Source organism: Protopterus annectens, chromosome 9.part0, assembly GCF_019279795.1.
Source record: "Protopterus annectens isolate FY-2018-M chromosome 9.part0, PAN1.0, whole genome shotgun sequence".
In the NCBI taxonomy this organism is placed as follows: domain Eukaryota; kingdom Metazoa; phylum Chordata; order Ceratodontiformes; family Protopteridae; genus Protopterus; species Protopterus annectens.
The window spans coordinates 625,107,759-625,130,429 of record NC_056743.1 but is presented as its reverse complement, the minus strand read 5'-3'; the positions used below and the strand labels follow the sequence as shown (position 1 = coordinate 625,130,429).

Below are 22,671 nucleotides of genomic sequence, written 5' to 3'. Positions count from 1 at the left end.
TAGGGACCCAAGTCGACAGCGACCTCTCATTTGACACCCATGTTGCCAAAGTGGTTAGAAAAACATTCTACCTTGCACACCTTATCATGAAGGGATTCACATCCAGATCCAAGGATGTCATTGTACCCCTATACTCCTCCCTCATCAGACCCATGATTGAGTACAATGCCCCATTTGGTATGTACCTCACCCGGCATTTGCAACAGCTGGAGAGACCACAAAAGTACCTCACCAAGAGGATCAAGGGTCTCCAACATATGTTTTATTCTGCCAGACTAAAGAAACTCCAGCTCTATTCAGTAGCATACCACCTGCTCAGAGGTGATCTCTGCCTGACGTACAAGGCCATGTCCAATCAGGAACTGATGGACATGCTCCACCTCAAAAATCCAAATCCATCAGGACCACGAGAGCTAAAGACTTAAACCTCGGCACAAGTATGAATAGGACATGCTGGAGGGATAGATTCATAACCCAGAGGCTTCCCATGCTCTGGAACAAGATCCCAGTTCATGTTAGACAGAGCCCCTCACTGACTCTCTTCAAGAGAAATCTTGATGAGTGGATGGGAGATCGTAAGTTTACCCCAGGGGTTACATCTGTGTCACTACTAGACAGGGGCACAGTAAACTAATTCTATTATATAAGGGGACCTTCACTGTGTCACTACTAGACAGAGGCACAGTATTCTAAATCTATTCTGTGCATTTTTGTACTATTTCATGGGGTGGCGAAAGCCACATCACTATGGCTAGGCTTACAAATGCCCCAGGGCAGATAGCCTAGTACTAAACTATGAAACTATGAAACTATGAAACAAGAACAAATGTGGCATAAGTGTGAAAAGTACTTAATTATCAAAAAATGTAAGCACTTTTGCCATATTTTGGACTTTGTCAGACTGTCAGCCAGAGTTCACAAAGTTACACCTCCATGTCCTAGTATCTGAACATAATGATTAACAATAGCCTTGAAATTCAGAAACAGAACAATCCATTCTTTACTAGCATAGATAAAAGCCAATGTAGCAAGGTATGGTGTTTTCCTTAGTCATGTAAACAGAGGAAGTATAAATTAATGTCACAAAGCAAGGAAACTTTTTAACTGATGTGGAGATGAAGGGATAAAAAAATCTAAACAGAGGTGATAAGAAAAAGATCCTGTAACGAAGATGATCCTTTACTGAGACAATCACCATAAAGAATGTAAATCCCAAAATTAATGAGTGTCTAGCTGTAAGCTATGTATTTAATAGAGGCAGAAAAGTAACATACAACAGACTAGATCAGAGCAGAGCCAGATTTCTAAAACATTCAGGCATAATCTTAGAATTCACTACCTACTCCAAAGGTCCTAAGGGAAAGGTATCCAACATTCAAAATCAAGATCATTTTTGTTTTAGTTCTACCCTGTTTACCTTTTATTAGTTTACCAATGGTATGCGTTTTAAGCTATGCATACCTGTAATAAGTTAAAATAATTTCTAGTTCTAATATTGCATGATTTGAAGCTGTATCAGGTGTGATGTCTAAATTGTTTGTCTGAGGAAGACTCATTGTAAAGACAAAAGAACTTTAACTTCATGTATGCCCCTTCAGTTTCCATCCGGCAGATTTATGGTTCAGATATTTATTTAGTACTATCGGACCTGCATTGATATTCTTTATTTTTCATCCTGCGTTTGTAGACAGCAAGTCCACCCCATATGCATACACCAGGTTAAAGTCATGTTGTGTTTCATTCATTGTAGTTTATGTTCCTTGTAGTTTATTATTATTATTATTATTATTATTATTATTATTATTTTCTGTATATATACGTGCAGGATGCCTCACATGTTCAAGCACTCACCTTCTTGTTACTGTTTTTAAATTATGCATTGCCACAGATTTGCATCAGGAAAGTTACACAGTTCTAGTGTGAATTATTGCCATCTTTAGGGATCCACTAAGGAATGTCACATCTCATTTAATTGACATGAGATTAATCAAGCCCAGAACATTTAAAACATTGGAGGTCACAACTCAAAACAGCAAAATCCCCAAGATCATAAAGCATACAAAAACATTTCTTTTTGTGTCGTGGTTGGCAAGCACTATTTCAATAGGGAGCCCATTATATAAACAATAAGTTACCTTTTCCAGATAATGCCACTGTAAGATGTTACTTTGGTCTCCGTTTTTGTTCAGTGAAGCTTCACTGGCATGCTCTGAGTGCATATGAATGCTCAAGTTTTGTATTTGTTCTAATTCAGCTCATAGTGCTTGATATGAAGACACTTTTAAAACTCTTTAAAATATATTACTATTTTAGAATTGTATAATAGTATTACAAAGAAATATCTTATTTTTTAAATAATGCCATTGTATGTTCAGACTTCATTCCTTCTTAGTTTGTTTTTCTCAGGAGACTCTCAGGGAACAGCTTTGTGGTGTACTGTACATGGAAAATCTCCTGTACATACTCACATTTCCATTGTATATTGCAACATGTGCCAATTTCAGCATATCACAGCAACTTTTAAGTTATACTATTGTTTGATGTATAGAACAGATGCAGTTTTATTTCACAATTTATCTGAGGTGTGTAGAAAGCTGAATAATGTTTATGTAAATTTGAAGGCAGGATTATTTTTCTAAATAAAACGTTGCTGTGTGTTTTAACAGTTTGTGGGGCTGAATAAAATAGCAATAGTACTTTTTACTGTTTTAGTAGCTATACTCTCCTGTATATATTTCAGCATTGCTACCAAACATGTTTGTCTTAGTAATCTAGAACCCATCATGGCTACGCTGGTTGCTAATGTCAAACAACTTATGAAATTTTAATTAATTAATTAATTAATTAATTAATTAATTAATTAATAGCTAGGTGGACTTGTCTAACTGACCCATTTCAGCTTGGTCCCTAGTTAAAGTGCAAGACCTGGGCTTGGATTCAGAAAGAATCCAGTCACAAGCATTAACTGCTGTGGTAAACAGGGATAGATAATGTGACTGTGAAATACGGCACTTCAATGACACATTAGCCACAATAAGGAAAGACCTCATTATCAGCTAATTTACATGTCTCTAAATCATACAGTGTGCACCACTAGTGCTAATCAGCACTTGTGGTAATCAGTGCCAGTGGCACATGAGTCTTGTTTGCAAAGGCACCCCTCTCATTTACTCTCCCACACACAATTACACATTCATACCTCTTGACTGTCCTTGATTTTACAGAATGTCCCTAATTTTGTCTCAAATAACTGACCTGTCCCTCATAATTTACAGACCTTACAGTCAGTCAGTAATGCCGGACATTAGAGTGTTACACTTTTTTTTGTTCAGAATATGCTTTGTGATGAAAAACCTGTTGTTGTATTAATGTTATATGTGAATTATAGTAAGATAGTACCCTAAAACTCATATCCCTTAACCAAGTACAGGCAGCTTCATGTTTTTACTTAGTTTAAAGTCTCCCGAGGCAAAGGTATACTTTTGTTAAATATTCCCTAGCTATATTCCTTACATCAAATTTACATGCAAGTAGTCTTACCATTACTTAAATCCATGATAGAGTTTTTTTTCTCTCTTTTATCTGAATCCCTCACCATGGTTCAGCCCACTCCATTCACTTTCGCTATGATTGGGCTCACTCCGTTTCCCTACCTTGTACCCAGTTCGACCCACCCCACTTATTTCTACTCTTATATTCTCCTATCCTCACCTTCTATCTGTACTCACCCATTAAAATTACATAATTTTTACACCAATAGCATCCACTCCGTCAACTAGCCCTTCCCCTTAATCAACATTCTCTTTATCCAGCAATAAGCTTTAACCTTAAACTAACACCGTATTCCCTTTTTCCCTACTATGCTGTGCTAATCCTAAACATTCTTCTATTATTTCTCCTGACTGCACTTACACACTTATCCTCATCACTGTACCTACCTGAAAGTGCTCACCTTTCTTCCTCTACCTCAATTAACTACCAAATTACTTTTAAACATAGCAATATCTTTATATTTCCCACCCTTTTTACCCCTTCCTATGTCCACCTGTTCAGAAACAAACAAGTCTACCCCAGTCACAATTCTAACCACAAGTCAGTCATGTTGTCAAAACCTAACTGTAAGTGGTTACATATACAACAACCTCACCTACTAAAACTTCACCTCTCAGGTGACATCCATCCCACCCAGGACCCGATTCACAAAACCCCTCCCTCTCACAATCTCTCCCTCACCCATTATATTCAAAATGGTTTCTCCTCTTTAACATCAACTTCAGAAGTATCTGTAAGAAACTGTCAGTGGTACATGCCTGGATATCCCAGCACATACACAACATAATTATAGCCACAGAAACATGACTAAAGCAGGAAACCTATGATAAAGAAGTGATTCCCCAAGCTATAACATCCTTTAACTAGATAAAAAAAAGAAAAAAAGCAGATGGGATTGCCATCATAGTAAACAAACATTGAACCTCTCACTTCATCCAACTAGACCAGCCTTGACCTACAAGAAGAAGATGCCAAACAGGAATGAGCCCATCACAGAGCCCTGTGGTACTCCACTGGTGACCTCTCTTGGTGGAGGTGGTCTCACCAATCCTGACTTCTTGGGTTCTATTTATGAGCTAGCTGGCAATCCAGTGAGTTGTGTAGGCATTTATGCCTAGTTCAGTGACTTTGTCCATAATATCTAAGTAGGTTATTGTGTCAAATGGCTTATCCAGGTCTAGGTAGGCAATATACACCATTTTCCCTTCATTCATTGCCTTGCTTACCTTCTCAAGGAAGTCTACCAGGTTAAGTAGACATGAACTTTCTTTGACAAAACCAAAGTGGGATGGGTCAAGTGTCTGTAGGTTACCAGTGTCTTTGTTGATCATTCCCATTATAATTCATTCCATGGATTTGCATATTATTTATTTGACATTTGTTAGCCGGGTTAGTCTGACTGGGCAGAACCCTTTTTTCAGCGGAGACCTGAGGAGAGAGGCTCCAATAGTACAATACATAAACAGTATATAACATGGACAATTATTACAAGAGAAACAAGAGTATATAAGAACTAACAGTAAATAACAAGGTCACTTGTTATAGGTGAATAAACTACATATAAAATGTACAGAGTACAAATACTTCAGAAGGAAAATCAGAGAAAAAACAGCATAATGACCATGTACAATATGTTGGAGATAATAAAATACAGACAGTTACAATCATAAATAGGAAGATAAATGCAGTAAGAGGTCAGAAGATAGCGAGAAGTAAAGAGAAGCAGAGAAAATAAAAATTGAAGTATATATAGGTGGAAAACCCCAGGTAGGAAGTCAGTGAAATGGGCTGCTGTAGTAGAAGCAGAGAGGACAGCAGTCTATAAGTAGAGTTTTTTTTTTTTTTGTTAGACTAATCAGACTAAAGAGTCTGTATTTTCCGAGGTTGATTGATGGTCCACCCTTTTGAAGGGGGATAACCATTGCAGTCTTCTATTCGTCTGGTAACTAGCCTGTTTTTGAGGCTGTAGCTGAAAAGTGACTTAAGTGGTCCCAACATGTCATGGTTCAGGCTATTTAGGAGGCAACCTGGTATTGTCAGGCCCCACTGAGGTTGTGTTTTAGCCTTAGTGAGCACCACTATAACCTACTCCCTGCTGATAATTGTGGTGGTTATACTGGTAGGGATTTCACAAGGGTTGCTGGGGAGTGGGGGTAAAGTTTGAGTTGAATTTGTTGGCCAGCAGATTGGTTATGTTGCTCTGCTCAGTGAAGGTGGTACCATTTACTACTAGCACTGTACATTGTTTGAAAATTGTTTTGTAAAATTCTATTTTTTATTTATTTATTTTGTTTATGTGTAACTTCAGGTGGAGATTTTTCTCCCCAGACCACCACTGAAAAAGAGCTCTACCCAGTCAAAATATCCCAGTAACAAAATGTAAATAAATAAATAAATAAATACATTTCAAGAGTGTGACTTTTGTCTAATACTGCGGTAGTGTTGTCGCCTCACAGTAAGACGCTGTCCGGTTCGATTCTCAGCTAGATCGTTTTCTGCCTGGAGACGCGTGAATGGGCGTACCTTCTTTGAAGGTTGTGCATCAGGGCTGGTAACCCGGCACGTAAAAATCAACTACCAATCATTAGCGGACCGGAGTTCTGCTGTGGTGACCCCTAACCGGGAAAAGCCAAAAGACACAACAACTTGTGTCTAATGTCCTCCCATGCATCTTCATATCATGAAAAAAATGCTTTGTGCTGCAAACCCTGTTCTCTTAACTTTTTACATGACTTAGATTAATATTTAAAAGTCCCTGCTGTCTAGGGGACTGTAGAGATATGACAGCCAGCCCTCACACACACAAACACACACACTGACACAGACACACACACATTAAGACAGCCATGCACACTAATAATCAAACAAGGAAAATACAAACTATTAAATCCAACAGGCACCAGAAGCAAGAGGTTCACACCACAAAAAATGGTTTATTGCAAAAACCCATGTGCATGTTCTGTATTTATCTGATGAAGTCTCTAAGTATGTATGAGGAAAGTGCTAATCTGTAGAATTTGTTGTGCAATAAACCATTTTTTTGTAGTGTGAATCTCTTGTTTCCAGCACATTCATGCACACTAACACACAAATACACACCATAGGGCAGACACCCTACTCACCCAATTACACTCACAGACACACTCACCCACACACACACACACACACACACACACACACACACACACACATCTATGATACCACTCCCCTAACTCACCCTCCTACTCTAACCACACTGGTAGTCACTCACTCACAAACAAACACACATTCCTACTCACCTGAGAACACACACTCACAAACCACCAACCACTGCCTATCTGCTGTTCTTCCTGATACATACCTTTAACGGGGCTTCTCCCAATGAAAGTAATGGGCAAACATGGCCTTTTGGCAGTGTTAATTAATGCAGCTGGCCATGTTAATTTATGCAGCCTAATTAGTCTATGAATTACATGGCTGCATAAATTTCTTACCTCAGGGTTGTCCAGAGAAGAACACATGGAAGCAATAACGCCTGACAGGGTGGCCATTATCAGGGGAATTAACACCTGGCCAGGGGTGTTGTGAGGCCCATTTCTGCTGGCAGAGGGCTTTATCTCCCCTGAAGAGTCTTATTTCCCTAATAATGTTCACCCTTTAGGGGATTATTATGGCTAGAGAATGGGCTCTCTGTTAAATTGTTTTGTATATGTTATTTTTATTAACATAAACTTTTTGTATATATATATATATATATATTTATGTAAAATAGTTCTTCTGCTAATGTTTCAAACTTGCTGTAGCATATGCAATTGCTGTTGGAGGAAGCATTTTACATCCAAAATATTAGTTATGTAGGTATTTAAATTCCAAACTCACACAAAATTGAGAAGCACAGAGAGGCTCACACACACACACACACACACACACACACACACACACACACACACACACACACACACACACACACACACACTCACCCAGCAATTTCAGCCACTTTGTTAATTAAATACATTTCACATGTCTCATTGTGATCAAATTAATGGGGAAGCAGTCGTACAGTGCAAGGCATTGCACTGACCCAGTACATATTAAATGTCCTTGATTTTGCTGCATGTTTTTTTCTGCCCCTTGTTAAATGTTTTATTTGCTGGTAAATCACTTACGATTACAGTCAGTCAATAAAGCCAGACATTAGTTTCCTACCTCTTATTGTTTAAACAATGCTTGCTGATGGACCACCTATGGCAGATGAAGGAGGTTAAAAGGTACGTGGTGTCTCTGTCTCCCGCTCATTCACTCTTTCTTTCTCTCACACACACACAAACACAAGCATGCACTCACAGAGTCACGCACATACCCATTATTATTTGTTTTTATTTAATGCTCGCTAAACAGCTTTCTGTCTAAGCTTTATAGCAGTTTAATATTCTGCCATGAAGTGATGGACTTGTTTGAGATCAGTGAGGACATCAGTTGTGCTTTTTACATGAGCTCAAAAGAAGTTGGGTTGTTCCAGAAGAATTCCAAGATATTTACAAGATTGCATTGGAAGAATGAGGTTCTTCCAGAAGTCTATTAACTTAATTGGGCAGGACTTGACTGTACACTGTAGGGTGACAGACATCCTTGTATTTGTTCTGTTAATGTGTGGAAGGAGTTGACTGGGTGGAGCCAGCGACAGAGGTTGGTAAACTGCCATTGTACAAGGATTTGTATTTTGGAGCTATTGCTTCCTGCTTATAATTGGAGAAGGTTACCAGTATAATGGATTATTTTGTGCTGTGGAAGGACAGTTGGGAGTTTTTTCCCTTTTTGACTGTGTCTGCTGGCCATCAAATTCTCTCCCCCTGGTGCTGACTTCATTCCTTCCCCTTTACTGGGTATCCTCAGCATGGAGGAGTGACATAACAACAGCCACCATCATCCAGGCAGCCATGAGGTGTTTTGTGCATTAAACTGCACCTTCAAGCTATAACATCATATCTATTGGCTCTAGCCTCACCCCTGTGTGTCTGGCTTACAAGGAACAACTATGCCCTCAGTGTGTGTATGTGTGCTTCCACAAACATGCTAAGTATGGCTACTACCACTGGCTTAAAACTACTAAGCCCATATGCTCCAGCCTTATACCATTCACTGTCCCCAAACCTCTACTTGCTAGTATCTGAATGTCAAACCAAGACCATCCCCCACCTCACAGAATGGGTGAATCATCATTGGTTCCTCAGTCTCATCTACTCCCACCCAGTTCCTTCAGTGTCTGTGCCACTCATCCAACAGTGGTCTGGTCACAGTCAAAGCTTTATCCCTCTGTGCCATACAACTGAGCGGGGGGGGGGGGGATCCAAGAAGGTGCCCTGAGGTATTGTTAAATCAACAATGCATTTTGGAAGAAAATTACTTTCATTAGGACATAGCAATATTTTCGCATTCTATATCCGTTCGTTTTCTGACTAGGTAATTATGGCTAACAAAGTCAGAAGCATGTCTTAACTCTACAAATGTTGCCCAGTTAGCCGACCCTTATCCATACTGCTATAAATCTAGTCAATGGCTGTGAAGAGGGTAACAGGGTGTGAAAATGAAAATAAAAACCTCTACATCATGAAGCGTTCTGTTAAACTGTATAAATGTGAGTATTTGTTTATATACACCTCTAACATTGCATGTATATCACATTAGTCACGAAGGTTGTTGAATGTCTGTACTTTGTATGTAAATTATTGCCTTTGATAAGCTTGCTAAATGACTGGGCATCCATTATCTTGTAAAACTTGTCTATGTTTTTTATTGATTTTTATTATAATAATTTTCACTAATGTATTTACCTTGAATATACTCGTAGAGCTTTTCTCCTGGGCCACTGGTGAAATGTATGTCATTAGTGCTCATTCAGATCATACCAGTTAGTAAACTAGAAATAAATAAATAAATAAATAAATAAATAAATAAATACAACTATATGTAATGTTTTGAGTAGTTTGCAAAAATAGTTGAAAATTGGCAATAGGCCAATAGTGTTGTGTGTGTGTGTGTGTGTGTGTGTGTGTGTGTGTGTGTGTGTGTGTGTGTGTGTGTGTGTGTGTGTGTCATATGAAAGAAAAGCTTAGCAATCTACTTTCATCCCCTACATCCTTAGTAAACTCTGTGGATGGGCACTGACTGGTTATAGGGTCACCACAGAAGTCAGATGTGAATTGACTGCAGTAGATGGACAGACCTATGTTTGAATTTGTTTCTTGTCAGGGGATGGTCTGTGTTTTAAGAGAGATTGGTAGATTATACATGGTGGTTGTTGTTATGGAGTAGAGTTAGGTCAATGGGTTTCATAAGGAAGTCTTGATACATTTGCATTAACTAAGGGATTTTGTACTGTTTTTACATTTTTGAGTTTGGAGAATCCAGACAGAATTTCAATTGAATTTCAATTCTATGATTCATTAGAAGAAGTCACAAAGAGCTAGTACACGTGATTGTATAAACATGTCTTATAATAATAATAATAATAAAACACTACCTAGTGACTCACTTTCACTGTCTAAAATCGTCCATCCTAACTCATTTGTGTAGAATGAAATCTAGCTGGAACTCACATCATTTGACCCAGACTGATTCCACTTTCAAGACAAAACCCCATTCATCATCTCTGGGGTTTTAATATTGCAAAATATAGAAAAAGAGTGAAAAATGAAGGAGTGCTGTACTGAGTTCCATACTTTGAACAGAAATACTAACATAAAATGACTGCAGCGTTCTGCTTTTCTTTTGCTTATCACAACATATAGCTCATATTATCTGTTTCATACATATACTTAAAAATGCATTGTAAAACATAATTTCTTCTCCAAGATGTCATGATCAGTGAGGTTGTTAAGAAAAATCAAGACACCAAGCTCTTCAGGGTGGAGTCAGTCCTTCAGTACCGTCCAAGCAGGAGTGATGGTGGGTCACAGTTTCACTGCGAGGAGTCGTATAGCACTGGATACAGCTTGGAAACTCAGCAGTCTGATGATGTACACCTTCATCTAGTGGGTAAGTATGCATGACAAAATGTATGAGCTGTGCAATTATTACCGGTAGCTCACGTAAGCTAAATTAACAATATTCTGCATTTCATGTAAAGCAATGAAAATATTCTACCATTTTATTTGGCTCTTCTTGCAAAGTGCATGACAGATGCCTTATATCCCATGCATAATGCTAAACCTGACAGAGACCTTAGCAAGTGATGAGGTCTGTACAAACGCATGCCTTATCAAAGCAGCTAGACATGAAATGTAACTGCATGAGTTCACACTCTTTTTTTTTTTTTTTTCCATTCTGAGATTGGCATAGGTTCATACTATTGATATGGACTTAACTACAATATCTGAGTATGATCCACTGAATTGAAGACAGTTTCTATGCACCCCGTTTGGCCATGAAAGCTGGAGCAAATCAGCATCTCTCTGTTAATGTGTCCTCTTGCATCGCAGAACTAAAACAACCAACTCAAGCTTCAGCTAATTGCATGCTCAGTTTAGCAGCCTTGGTCAAATACGTTGTGCAGAACTGGTCTTTGTGAGCCACCTGGTTATCTTGCTGTTTGTGTTTCTTATATAACTAACTGCATGGTTTGTACTGATTAACAATAATTAAAAATAAGAAATAAATAGTGTTTTCACTTACTGTGGCTTTAACATTTTGTTCTGTCCCTTTTTCAGTTCCACTAGAAAGAGTCAAGATTGAGGCATCGCCCGAAAGCACAGAAGTTCAAGAAGGGGATTCCATTTCCCTCACTTGTACAGCAGACTGTTCCCCAGAGGCACAGTTTCAGTGGTACAAAGATGTACGTTATATGAATTGGCACATACTTTCAAGCAAGTTGGTAATACTGAGAGATACCAGGTCCAGAGATAGTTTGTGATAATACATCTAGTTCTAATCTTTAGTTGCTAGTTAACAGTTTTTATCTTCTGATTATTTTTCATCATATATTTCTTTTTTTCTTCCTCTGTTCACAGTATCTGTGATGAGGGGAGCTGCTGCTACAAATTGTACCAGTCCAGAAAAAGATAAATAAATAATAAAAGCATTTCATTGAATGAACATTAGTGGTTTCAGTAAAAAGTCCCACGCACAATGGCTGCTTTAATATACCACGGCAGGGTTCTAAGGACAAGTATTATACCAAGTGAGATAATGGTCTTTTTGTTTGTTGACATATGACTAGGTGGGGCACATCATTACTTTTAGTATATACCCAATAAATTAAAGAGATAGCCCCTGTCCCTCTCTCTGGGATCTTTGTACATATAGATATTTCTTACTGGCTGGAATAAATATCCACAAGAAATAAGAAAAAACCCTCCTGAAGTGTTAAAAACTGCATATTAAGTAGTCTACAACTGACTCAACAAGCTGGACAGCTACACTGGTTCCTTCTATTAAGGGGAATTAATTTCATTACGATATCATGTCTGACATTTGTCCAACAAATACTGATTTCTGCAACAGACACCATGCAGGCGCTGTCTGATGCTACTTCCCCATGCAGTTCTTCCACTTTTAATAAATACATTTTTGTGTCATTGGAGTTAACATTGCATGATAAAGGGTTGCATGTGAAGATGAAGCCTTACTATGAATTATATAGTATGAATTCATTTATATTCCACAAGGAATGTTGTGAAGTGCTATTAGATACTTGCCTTGTTGGCAAACAACACATCAGCTAGTTGAATTTGTTTGCTTGTTTCATCCCCTTGTTGTCAGGGGATCATTATAGTTTTTTTAATTTAAGAAATAAAGGAAAACTAGTAGTGAGAAATCCAATATGAATCAGCAGATGTAATGAGAACTATCTTTTTTATTACGGTTTTAGGAGAACAGCAGTTGGTCATATTTCTAAAAAAATCACTAGAGAAGGCACTTTCATATTACATTATTATGTAGCCTTTTAACTTGTACGTTATCTGTACTACAATACAAATTATAATGTTATAATAAATGCAAGCAATGCATTTTCATAATGTTGCATGCCCCACAAAAGGGAGAGGGATAAACTGAAGTTACTATTATTTTTAAAATATTTATAATTAACTGTTTTCAAATATTTGGTGGCACAATAGTGTGTGTGTGTGTGTGTGTGTGTGTGTGTGTGTGTGTGTGTATGTGTGTGTGTGTGTGTGTGTGTGTGTTGGGGGTTTGGCACAGTTGTCTCACAGGGCTTCGTTTTCTACTTCATTTCTCAGCTGGGTGCCTTCTGTTTGAAAACTCCATGCCCTGCCTGTATTCATGTGGGATTTGATAGGTGCTCTGGTTTCTCTGAAATCCCAAGTACATTACTAAGCTGATATGGTACTCATATGTGTTTTGTGAATGAGGGTGTGTGTGTGTGTGTGTGTGTGTGTGTGTGTGTGTGTGTGTGTGTGTGTGTGTGTGTGTGTGTGTGTTGGGGTTTGGCACAGTTGTCTCACAGGGCTTCGTTTTCTACTTCATTTCTCAGCTGGGTGCCTTCTGTTTGAAAACTCCATGCCCTGCCTGTATTCATGTGGGATTTGATAGGTGCTCTGGTTTCTCTGAAATCCCAAGTACATTACTAAGCTGATATGGTACTCATATGTGTTTTGTGAATGAGGGTGGGTGTGTGTGTGTGTGTGTGTGTGTGTGTGTGTGTGTGTGTGTGTGTGTGTGTGTGTGTGTGTGTGTGTGTGTGTGTGTGTGTGTGCATGTGCGTGCGTGCATGTGTGTGCATTCAGAACTAGTCTCCTTGCCTTTCTCAGTGCGTAGCAGGTTACACTCTGGCTCCCTCATGGCCCTGAGCTAAATTAAATGGGCGAGCTGAGAATGAATGAAAAAGTGTTTTGAATGTTTTTGTCCTTGCATTTAACATTTTTCCTACCAGAATTTTGTGTTTCATAATCAGCAGCACTGAGGAATAAAAACTGTTACAGGGTTAGAATCTTGCACCGAGTGCTGCTGAGCCTAAGAGTGCCATGATTCAGGCCATTATTATTCACGAGTACCCACACTGCTGCACGTCCATGATTCAGGCCACTATTGTTCACGAGTACCCACACTGAAGCACGTCCATGATTCAGGCCACTATTATTCATGAGTACCCACACTGCTGCATGTCCATGATTCAGGCCACTTTTGTTCACAAGTACCTACACTGCTGCACGTCCATGATTCAGGCCACTATTGTTCACGAGTACCCATACTGCTGCACGTCTGTGATTCAGGTCACTATTGTTCACGAGTACCCATACTGCTGCAAATCCGTGATTCAGGTCACTATTGTTCACAAGTACCCACACTGCTGCACATCCATGATTCAGGCCACTATTATTCACGAGTACCCACACTGCTGCACGTCCATGATTCAGACCACTATTGTTCACAAGTACCTACACTGCTGCACATCCATGATTCAGGCCACTATTGTTCACGAGTACCCATACTGCTGCACGTCCATGATTCAGGTCACTATTGTTCACGAGTACCCATACTGCTGCAAGTTTCTTCAGATCATGCTCCTCTGCATAAGTACAATGCCAGCTGAAGCAAACAGAAGATTTCCAAATGTTTTCTAGCTTTCATTTAAATAGATTGAAAGTATTTTTACTAAGAATAATCAATATATACAATATTTTTAAAAGATAAACAAGAACTTATTTAAAGCAAGTTGAAGTAGTTGTGTAACTAGGCACCATAAGTAGGACATAAGAATATCTAATTTCCTTGAACTTTTCTTAATTTATGTTCAAAATAAGGAAATGCAATTCAGTAAAGTTTTGTATACAAGAAAGTCTAAAATCTGGGTTTAATTATTACTTTTTTCAATGTTACTGACATTTCATTGATGTTAATACTTTATTTCCTATTGTTGCTTGTATGCTAAAGGCTATTGTGTACCCAATTCTATTTCATTTCAATGGTCACTGTGTTGTTCGGCTGTCATTGTTCCTTCCAGGATGTGGCCACTTTTTCATTTTATCACAGTTCTCCATATTTGGCTGTTTTACCCTACCACAGTACTTCAAGTCCCTGCCATGAATTGAGTTGAGTGTTTGCATCTTTTTCAGGTACTAGGCTTCACCAAAACTCTAATAACATCATTAGAATAAATACTTCTGTACTGAAAGACACAGCTATTCTTCTTTATTTCTAACTTCAAGACCTGGACTAGTTCTTACTGTAAACACCAATGCTATCCATTATTTAATGATAGACTCTGCTATTTTCTTTTTTTATGGTATTATGGTATTTCATGAGATCATCTGCCTTAACCAGGTGCCCTTTTTAATTCCTTCTTAGCCTTCCCATATGTGAGGTCACGTTATATAATCCTACTAGCAGTCATTGACTGTTGGCAAGTCAGTCAATGAAACTACAGTAACTCTTAGGAAAACATTGCTTATCAAAGGAAAAAAAAGATATCAGCGTGACTTACACAAGGATACGGGTATAGCTGTCTTCAATGGCAGATTATAACAGAAGCAATTCATGCAGCCACCAATGGACCATGACTCCAGAAGGCCCGTGGCTTGATGTCCAGTGTACTGCTTGATTCATCTGTCTAAATATTTTCACTTATTTTGTTACAGTGAACACTGATATCATGTTTTAGTTAGCTCATATGCATGTGCTGAATGTAACAGTAAATGATGTTATAAACAGGCATTTCTTTTTATATTATAAAAATAGTATTTAATAGTGTTTAAATACCACCATGAGTGCTTGTTTATGTTTGTACTCCCAGGTGATGAAAACTATAAATGCATACTTAGCACCAGCCATTACTGTTAAAAGACATAATGCAGTACTGGCTGAATCTGTCCATTTAAGAGGATCTGAGTAATTGTATTTCCATGGTATGTATTATCATGGAACTTATAAACAAAGACACTGGCAACCTTAAAACACTGGACCCCACCCAGTTTGGGTTCGTGAAGGGCCGATCTTATCTCCTGAACCTGATTGACATCTTCGAATCAGTCTCCAGAGCTGTGGACGAGGGTAAGGCAGTCCACACAGCCTATCTGGACCTTGCCAAGGCCTTTGACACCATCCCCCACTCTGGAATCATAGATAAACTTACTAAGCTGGGCATTAATCCCTATGCCACTCGATGGGTTGCCAACTGGCTTACTGACAGAACCCACACTGTAAAAGTAGCTGACTCCAAATCCAGCTCCAGACAAGTGACAAGTGGAGTATCTCAGAGTTCAGTCCTGGGATCTCTCTTGTTTGGCATTTACTTCTCTGAAGTACAGGCCAACACTAAGGGACTCTGGCTAACAGAGTTCGCAGATGACTGCAAACTGGGAGCCATTATTGAATCCCCAAACGATGTGGATACTCTACAAAAGGGCCTTACAGAAACAGATGCTTGGTTCCAGAACCAGGGGCTCAAGCTCAATGCCAAGAAATGTATAGTTATCCCCTTTGGGAAAAAACATGTACCCATGAATTACTACATAGGTGGCAGTACACTAAACACTGAAAGTGTGATAAGAGACTTAGGGACACATGTGGACAGTGGTCTCACCTTCAATAACCACATCACCACAACAGTCAGGAAATCCTTCTATGTGGCACACCTCATCACTAAGGGCTTTTCATCCAGAAAAAAGGAGGTCATTGTCCCACTGTACTCATCCCTCATTAGACCAATTATAGAATACAACGCCCCATTTGGTATGTACCTCTCAAGACATCTGCAACAACTGGAAAGACCGCAGAAATACCTCACTAAAAGAATTACAGGCCTAAAGCAGATGCCTTATGCTGACCGCCTTAAAAAACTCCAGCTATACTCTGTCGCACATCGTCTACTCCGAGGCAATATCTGCTTAACATACAAGGCGGGTGGTTGAGAGCGTATAATACCAAGATTTAGAGAAGTATTTGTAACATACCAATTAAGTTTTACCATACGTCCTTTTCTTCTGCTCTCTTTCACACACATAGCTCTCAACTTCTTTGCTCAATAATCAGAGACAGAAGCCAAGAATAAAAATAGACAAAATACCAAAATCAGGGACAATTTCTAAATATTGCTCTAATTCACTTAGCAGGTTTTGTATTTGCATGCATTTTCTATACAGTAGGAAGTATGAAGCTCTAAAGTCTGGTACTACTGACTGGCTATCATCTTTGGTGAAGAGGCAAATGTATGAGAAAAATCAGTGCTATTCTGCAAAAATCAGGGACAGCTGAGGGGTATGTTCACATGGTGTTGTTTACATATCAGTATAAGTTGAATCTTGAATCTTTTTATCTGTGCACAGTGTCATGACTGAAAACTGCATGTGAGTGAGAAAGTTATAAGCAATTGTTTTACATAATCCAGAGTATGAATACAGAGAAGTAAGCAAGCAGTATCATGGCAAGAAATTATGTTAGCCATTGCTTTGAAACAGGTGTAGTTTTATAGATTTAAGTTGTGATATTTTCTAGAATTTGGAGAATTCAAGTTTCTTTTTTTTTAATGTCTTATGTTTACTGTTCCAAATGGCTGAAGCAATTTTTAATGAAGTTCTTTTGAACTAATTTAGTTTATTTTTTAATACCAGAACTTAACATGTTTAGTTAAACTAATCTTTTATGATTAGAAACAGAATTTACCATACAATGATCAGAATAAAAATCAGCTGCACCCAGTAAGGACTTCTTGAAGATTTTGCAGTCAGCTTGCAGGTAACTTACATACATTTTGGAAAGATGTGGGATACTGGGATTGAAAAACAAATTTTGTAGTGTACAAGGCTTATTTGCATTATTCATTACCATGAATCACAACCTGTGCTGTGGAAATTCAAAGACAATATTTGTGCAGTTAGATATTGCATGATATGTTATAGACGTTTGGAAAGATGTGGGATAATGGGATTCAAAAACAATTTTTGTAGTGTGCAAGGCATAGTAACATGATTCTTGATGATGGGTAATACTGTAGAAATTCAAAGACAATGTGCAGCGAGGTATTACATGCTATGTAGTACATTTAAACAGGAAGATAATGGTTGGGAATGAATTACAACACACAGGTGTTAGTTTAGAAACAGCAACTGTAAATTGTTATAGCACTTGGAAAACTAGTGTGCACATAAGAAGTTTGGGAATTATATCAGTGCTGGCTCACCAGGACTATTTTTACTTATTTATGGCAGTGCAATGATGTATCCTTCCAGGACATGCCCCAAGATAACATGCAATATCATGCACAGCTTACTTACCATGACTAACACACCAACAGGCAGCACAGTGGCAGAGTGGGTAGTGTTGACACCTCACTTGAAGAGGTTCCCTGGTTTGATTCTCAGCTGGGGAGGCTTCTGCCTAGACTCCACATGTTCTTCCTGTGTTTGCATTTGTCTTCTCTGGGTGCTCCAGTTTCCTTCCATACTCAAAAGACATGCAGTAAGTAGACTGATGACTTCTAAACTATCTGTAGATGTGAATGTGTATGTGTGAGATGGAAGAAAGGCCTGGCACTCTATTTCCACCATTCCGCATAGTAACCTTTGTGAATGGCAGTGGTAGTTCATGGGATCACTATAGGAATTGGTTGTGACTCATAATGATGTATGAATGGGAATGATCACATCCAAGTGAACAGTGATGGGTACTGCAGACCACCTATTACATTTGCCAGACACATATGGTATCTGGAAGCATGCATGGGTCACCTCTTCCGTTAGACACTAAGGCATGTGATATCTAGATGGTGGGTTAATAACAAAGGTAATGAGGATGTGTAGATAAACACTCTAGAAGAAAGTGTACCACGTGACATGCAGCTTCTTATAGCGAACTCATTTGCATTTTAAGCTGTACACCCCACACATTACTTCCCCCTTTAAAAAAAAAAAAAAAAAAATATATATATATATATATATATACATATATATATATATATATATATATATGTGTATATGGATATGGATAGATGCATGAATAGATGAGGCTATTTATATTTCATGACTGGAAAACAGCAACAGTCATCCCTCTGCACAAAGATGGGCCATCTACAGAATCCGGAAGCTACAGACCCATAAATCTCACTAGTCTCATATGGAAAGTCTTAAAGAATTATCATGGAAATTATCAATAATGACATAGGAAACCTCCAGGCATTGGACCCAACCCAATTTGATTTCATCAAGGTTAGGATGCCTACTCAACATGGTGGACTTCTTTGAGAAGGTCACCAAACAATGGATGATGGTAAAATGGTTCACATTGCCTAACTTGACCTAGCTAAGGCATTTGACACAATCCCCTACTCGGACATTGTTGAGAAACTTAAGAGGTTAGGTACAAACCCTTATGTCACCCTGTGGATAGCCAGATGGCTCATAGACAGGACCCAGGAAATTATAATTGGGGAGTCTACCTCTATAAAGAGGCAAGTCTCAAGTGGAGTCCCTCAGGGATCGGTCCTTGGACTGCTCTTTTTTGGCATTTACTTCTCTGAGGTCAAGGTCAACATCAGTGGACCCTGGCTGACTAAATTTGCAAATGATTGCAAATAAGGAGCTGTCATTGAATTGCCCACTGACACAAATATTCTCCAGAAAGGGCTGACACAGACAAACAACTGGTGCCAGAGCCATGGACTAAAACTAAATGCCAAGATATGTATAATAGTATTCTTTGGAAAGTCAGGCACCCCTGGAAACTATCATATTGACAACACACCCCTAAGAGTTGATCCAGTAGTGAGGGACTTGGGGACACGCATAGATAGTTATCTTTCCTTTGACCATCATGTGTCTACAGTAGTGAGTAAATAATTCTATGTTGTGCAACTTATAAACAAAGGTATGTCATCTAGGTCCAAAGAAGTCCTTGTTCAGTGCATTCTGCATTCATCAGACCTATCACTGAGTACAATGCCCCATTTGGTATGTACCTAACCAGGTGTATCCAACAACTAGAATGTCCACAGAGGTTTCTCAGTAAGACAATACAAGGCATAGGTAACATGTCCTATGCAGATGCCTCAAAGCCCTATTCCTCTATTCTGTTTCTTACAGGCTGTTGAGGGGAGATCTATGCCTGGCATACAAGGCATTGTCAGAACCCACTCTGATGGACCTCCTGCATATCTGCAAAAGAAACAGCACCAGAATTACCTGTTCTAAAGACTTAAACCTTGGTTGTGATATAAATAGGACCTGTGGGAGAGACAGGTATGTATCTCAGAGACTACCCCTTCTCTGGAACAGACCTCCCACCCATGTGAAGCAGAGTTCCTCCCTAACCCAATTCAAGTGTAACTTGGACAGTTAGATGGGGAACAGGAAATTCATCCCTGGTTTGGCACCCATGTCTCTAATGGACAGAAGTAGCCTGCAAATGGTTCATCTCCCAGGCCCCTGCTTGTAAATGTTCCACCTCCCATTTCTATGAGACAGCATGCTAGAATACATTGATAATCTCAAATTAATAAATATATCACAGTACTATTTTTTATTATACAAGATGTTTCTTGTACACATTTAAAAGATGCAACTTTATAGAATTTAATCCTGTGATCATCCCTTGAAATACCCACATATCTACTTTGTTTCTGCACTGTATTTCCAGATCTAGAGTATTTAAAAGAAGTACCCACTCTGGATTTCTGAGCTTCCTTTTGTCACAATTCCTATTGTGCTACAGCTTCACTTAGTATCACAAGTAAAAGTTTCTTGCTTTGTCATTCTCACAGTGTGTGGTTTCCAGTGACACTATTGGTTGTGATACTTGTTTGCCCCCCCCCCCCCCCAGTGGATTTTGACTTCAGTGTATTTGTCTTGTAAAATGCCTGTGATTCTGCACTGCTTCCTGTAGTTCCCATGAACATAGGACACTGGTTCATCTGGTTTACCAACTGCTTTGGTTTCAAACAGTAAACTTTCTCATAGATTTTGTATGTTTACATTGTCTTTTAAATCAGATACTCTACAGCAGTGTGTCATGATAGTATTTTAGGTCAGCGGATTTGTCTTTGCTATTTTCTTTACTTCTGATTGATTTCCAGGCATCAGGAATGTAACAAACGTGGATCATTTGCTCTTCAACCTTCTGCCATATGTGTCATTTACATTTCAGTTGGTGGGTGATTGCTTCCCACTAATGGAGTTTGCCTTTGTTCCAAAATTGTGAGATGATGAGCCAATCTGGTGGCTTAGAGGGATAAAGCTTTGACTGTGGCCCTGCAAACATGGGTTCAATTAACAGCTTGGGTGGCTGACAAAGATGCAGGGGGGATAGGCATTACCACCCCTGGTGAAAGGATGGTTGTGTCTGTGTCATCATTAATTATCTCTGGTGGAGGCTGAATGTACTGATTTAGAGGGCATAGTTCAAGAGAGTGAAGGTTGGGAACATGGCTGAGCTGTTGCAGAGGTGGGGTGAAAAAACATATGTTCTCACTGCATGCCCACCCCTCCAGTGTCCCATGTAACTTAAATGGGGGAACAGGTAGGTCATAAAAAAAAATCATAACTCCTAGTGGAAGGTGACAGCAAGACCCCCTTGGATGACCTTAAGCTCCATGACTGGCCCCAGATGAATTTGGATAGGCTGGGATTTATAAGGAGTAGCTTACAGAACTGTCACTGGATGGGGGCATATGGATAACAGGCTGTAGAATGATGCAGGAAAGCAAAAAAAGTGTTAAACAGCTGTGAAATGATGAACTTTTGCTACAGTTATTTCTCAGGAGATTCTTTACTCTTTGGCTCTGGCTATAGATTCCTTCCAGAGTTCAGCAGGAGATACATAGGGGGCCTCACAGTCATTCATGTCAAGGATACTAGACATGTTCTTTGATTTTCTATTCAGTATGTGGAGATTATATTCAGTTCCCCACATGAGAGAACCACCACAATGCATGAATTCTATGAAATCACTCTCTTCCCTTCAGTCTTAAACAGCAGCTGATTGTAATAGGGATGATTCAGGCAGCTATCCAGCACCCACAGCTTGAGAGAGATCAATGGTCAGTCAACAAAATCAGCAAAGACTGTAAGTATTTCTCCTGTACTTCCCCAGCATATTTGCAGTGTCTACAATTGCATACTTGCAGCGTGGGCTGGTGATGCTATTCACACCAGCACACTTTATTTATTTCTAAGTAAAGAAACACTTACTTACTTACAAATTAAGAAAACTTCTTTGATTGCCTCATATTCTTTACCTGCCACTCATAAAATTTTGATTTTCTGGAAAATCACTGAGGATTAAAGTCACTCAATAATACTAAACACTAGAGTTTCATGATTTGTATTGTGCAGAAAATGCATGTTGAAACAAAACCTGTTGTTCTGTTACATTTTTAGGTAAATCAGGTAATATTTAAAAACAAAAGGTCCCTGGTTTTACAACTTTGTCTCCCATTGTTTTTGGCTCTGTTCAGAATTCTGTTGCAAAGAAAGTAAAGTTAAGAGGTATGGTTTAACGCCTGACTGCATTTATGTGAAATAAGTTGGATTATTTACTTTCTGGCAACTGTTTGTGTGTGAAACAAACCTGAAGCTGTCCCAGACTTTGCCTCATGTTTTAGTCAATACCTCATAACATTTTTAGTTCTCTGGTAAGTCACTGGGAATTTCAGTCACTAAATTGGGGGAGGGGTGGATGAAAGCAACTTATTCCCTTGTTTGTTCATTTTAATGTCTGGCTTTATAGGACTACTGTGCACATTTTTATGAAATACATTGGAATATTTATTCTCTGTCTTTTTATGTGAGACAAACTCAAAACTCTGCCTGACTTCACAGAGTATCCTTGCCTTTGCCATATACCTTTGTTCTGTGTCTCATAATACTTGTATTTTCTAGCAATTCATTGAGGATTGTAGTGACTAAATAAAGTGGCAGTGCTGGTTATGGATGAAATATGTTATGGATTATGGATGCCATCTTGTCATTTGCTCATTTTAATGTCTGGCTTTTCAGGATAAATGTGCATTGGTATATTTATTTTCTGGTGACCATCTGTAAAAAAAATGAAATTGTCCCTTACTTCACAGAATGTCCATGATTTTTAACTCATGTTTTTAGTCTGTGAAAATAAAATGTATGACTTTCTGCTAAATCATTGAGAATTATAGTGACTAAATAAAGGGGTAGCTGTAGATGAAAAAAAAGCACCCTC

At 38.8% G+C, this 22,671-nt stretch overlaps 1 protein-coding gene across 1 annotated transcript in view; it reads left to right on the top strand.

The window, feature by feature from the left end:
• The window catches only part of AGER (advanced glycosylation end-product specific receptor), a 291,830-nt gene that overhangs the window by 153,926 nt on the left and 115,233 nt on the right, over positions 1-22,671 (top strand). Inside the window, exons 4-5 of the mRNA XM_044083190.1 lie at positions 10,384-10,566; positions 11,238-11,362. Coding sequence (XP_043939125.1) covers positions 10,384-10,566; positions 11,238-11,362 — 308 coding nt within the window. The remainder of the gene's footprint in view (positions 1-10,383; positions 10,567-11,237; positions 11,363-22,671) is intronic.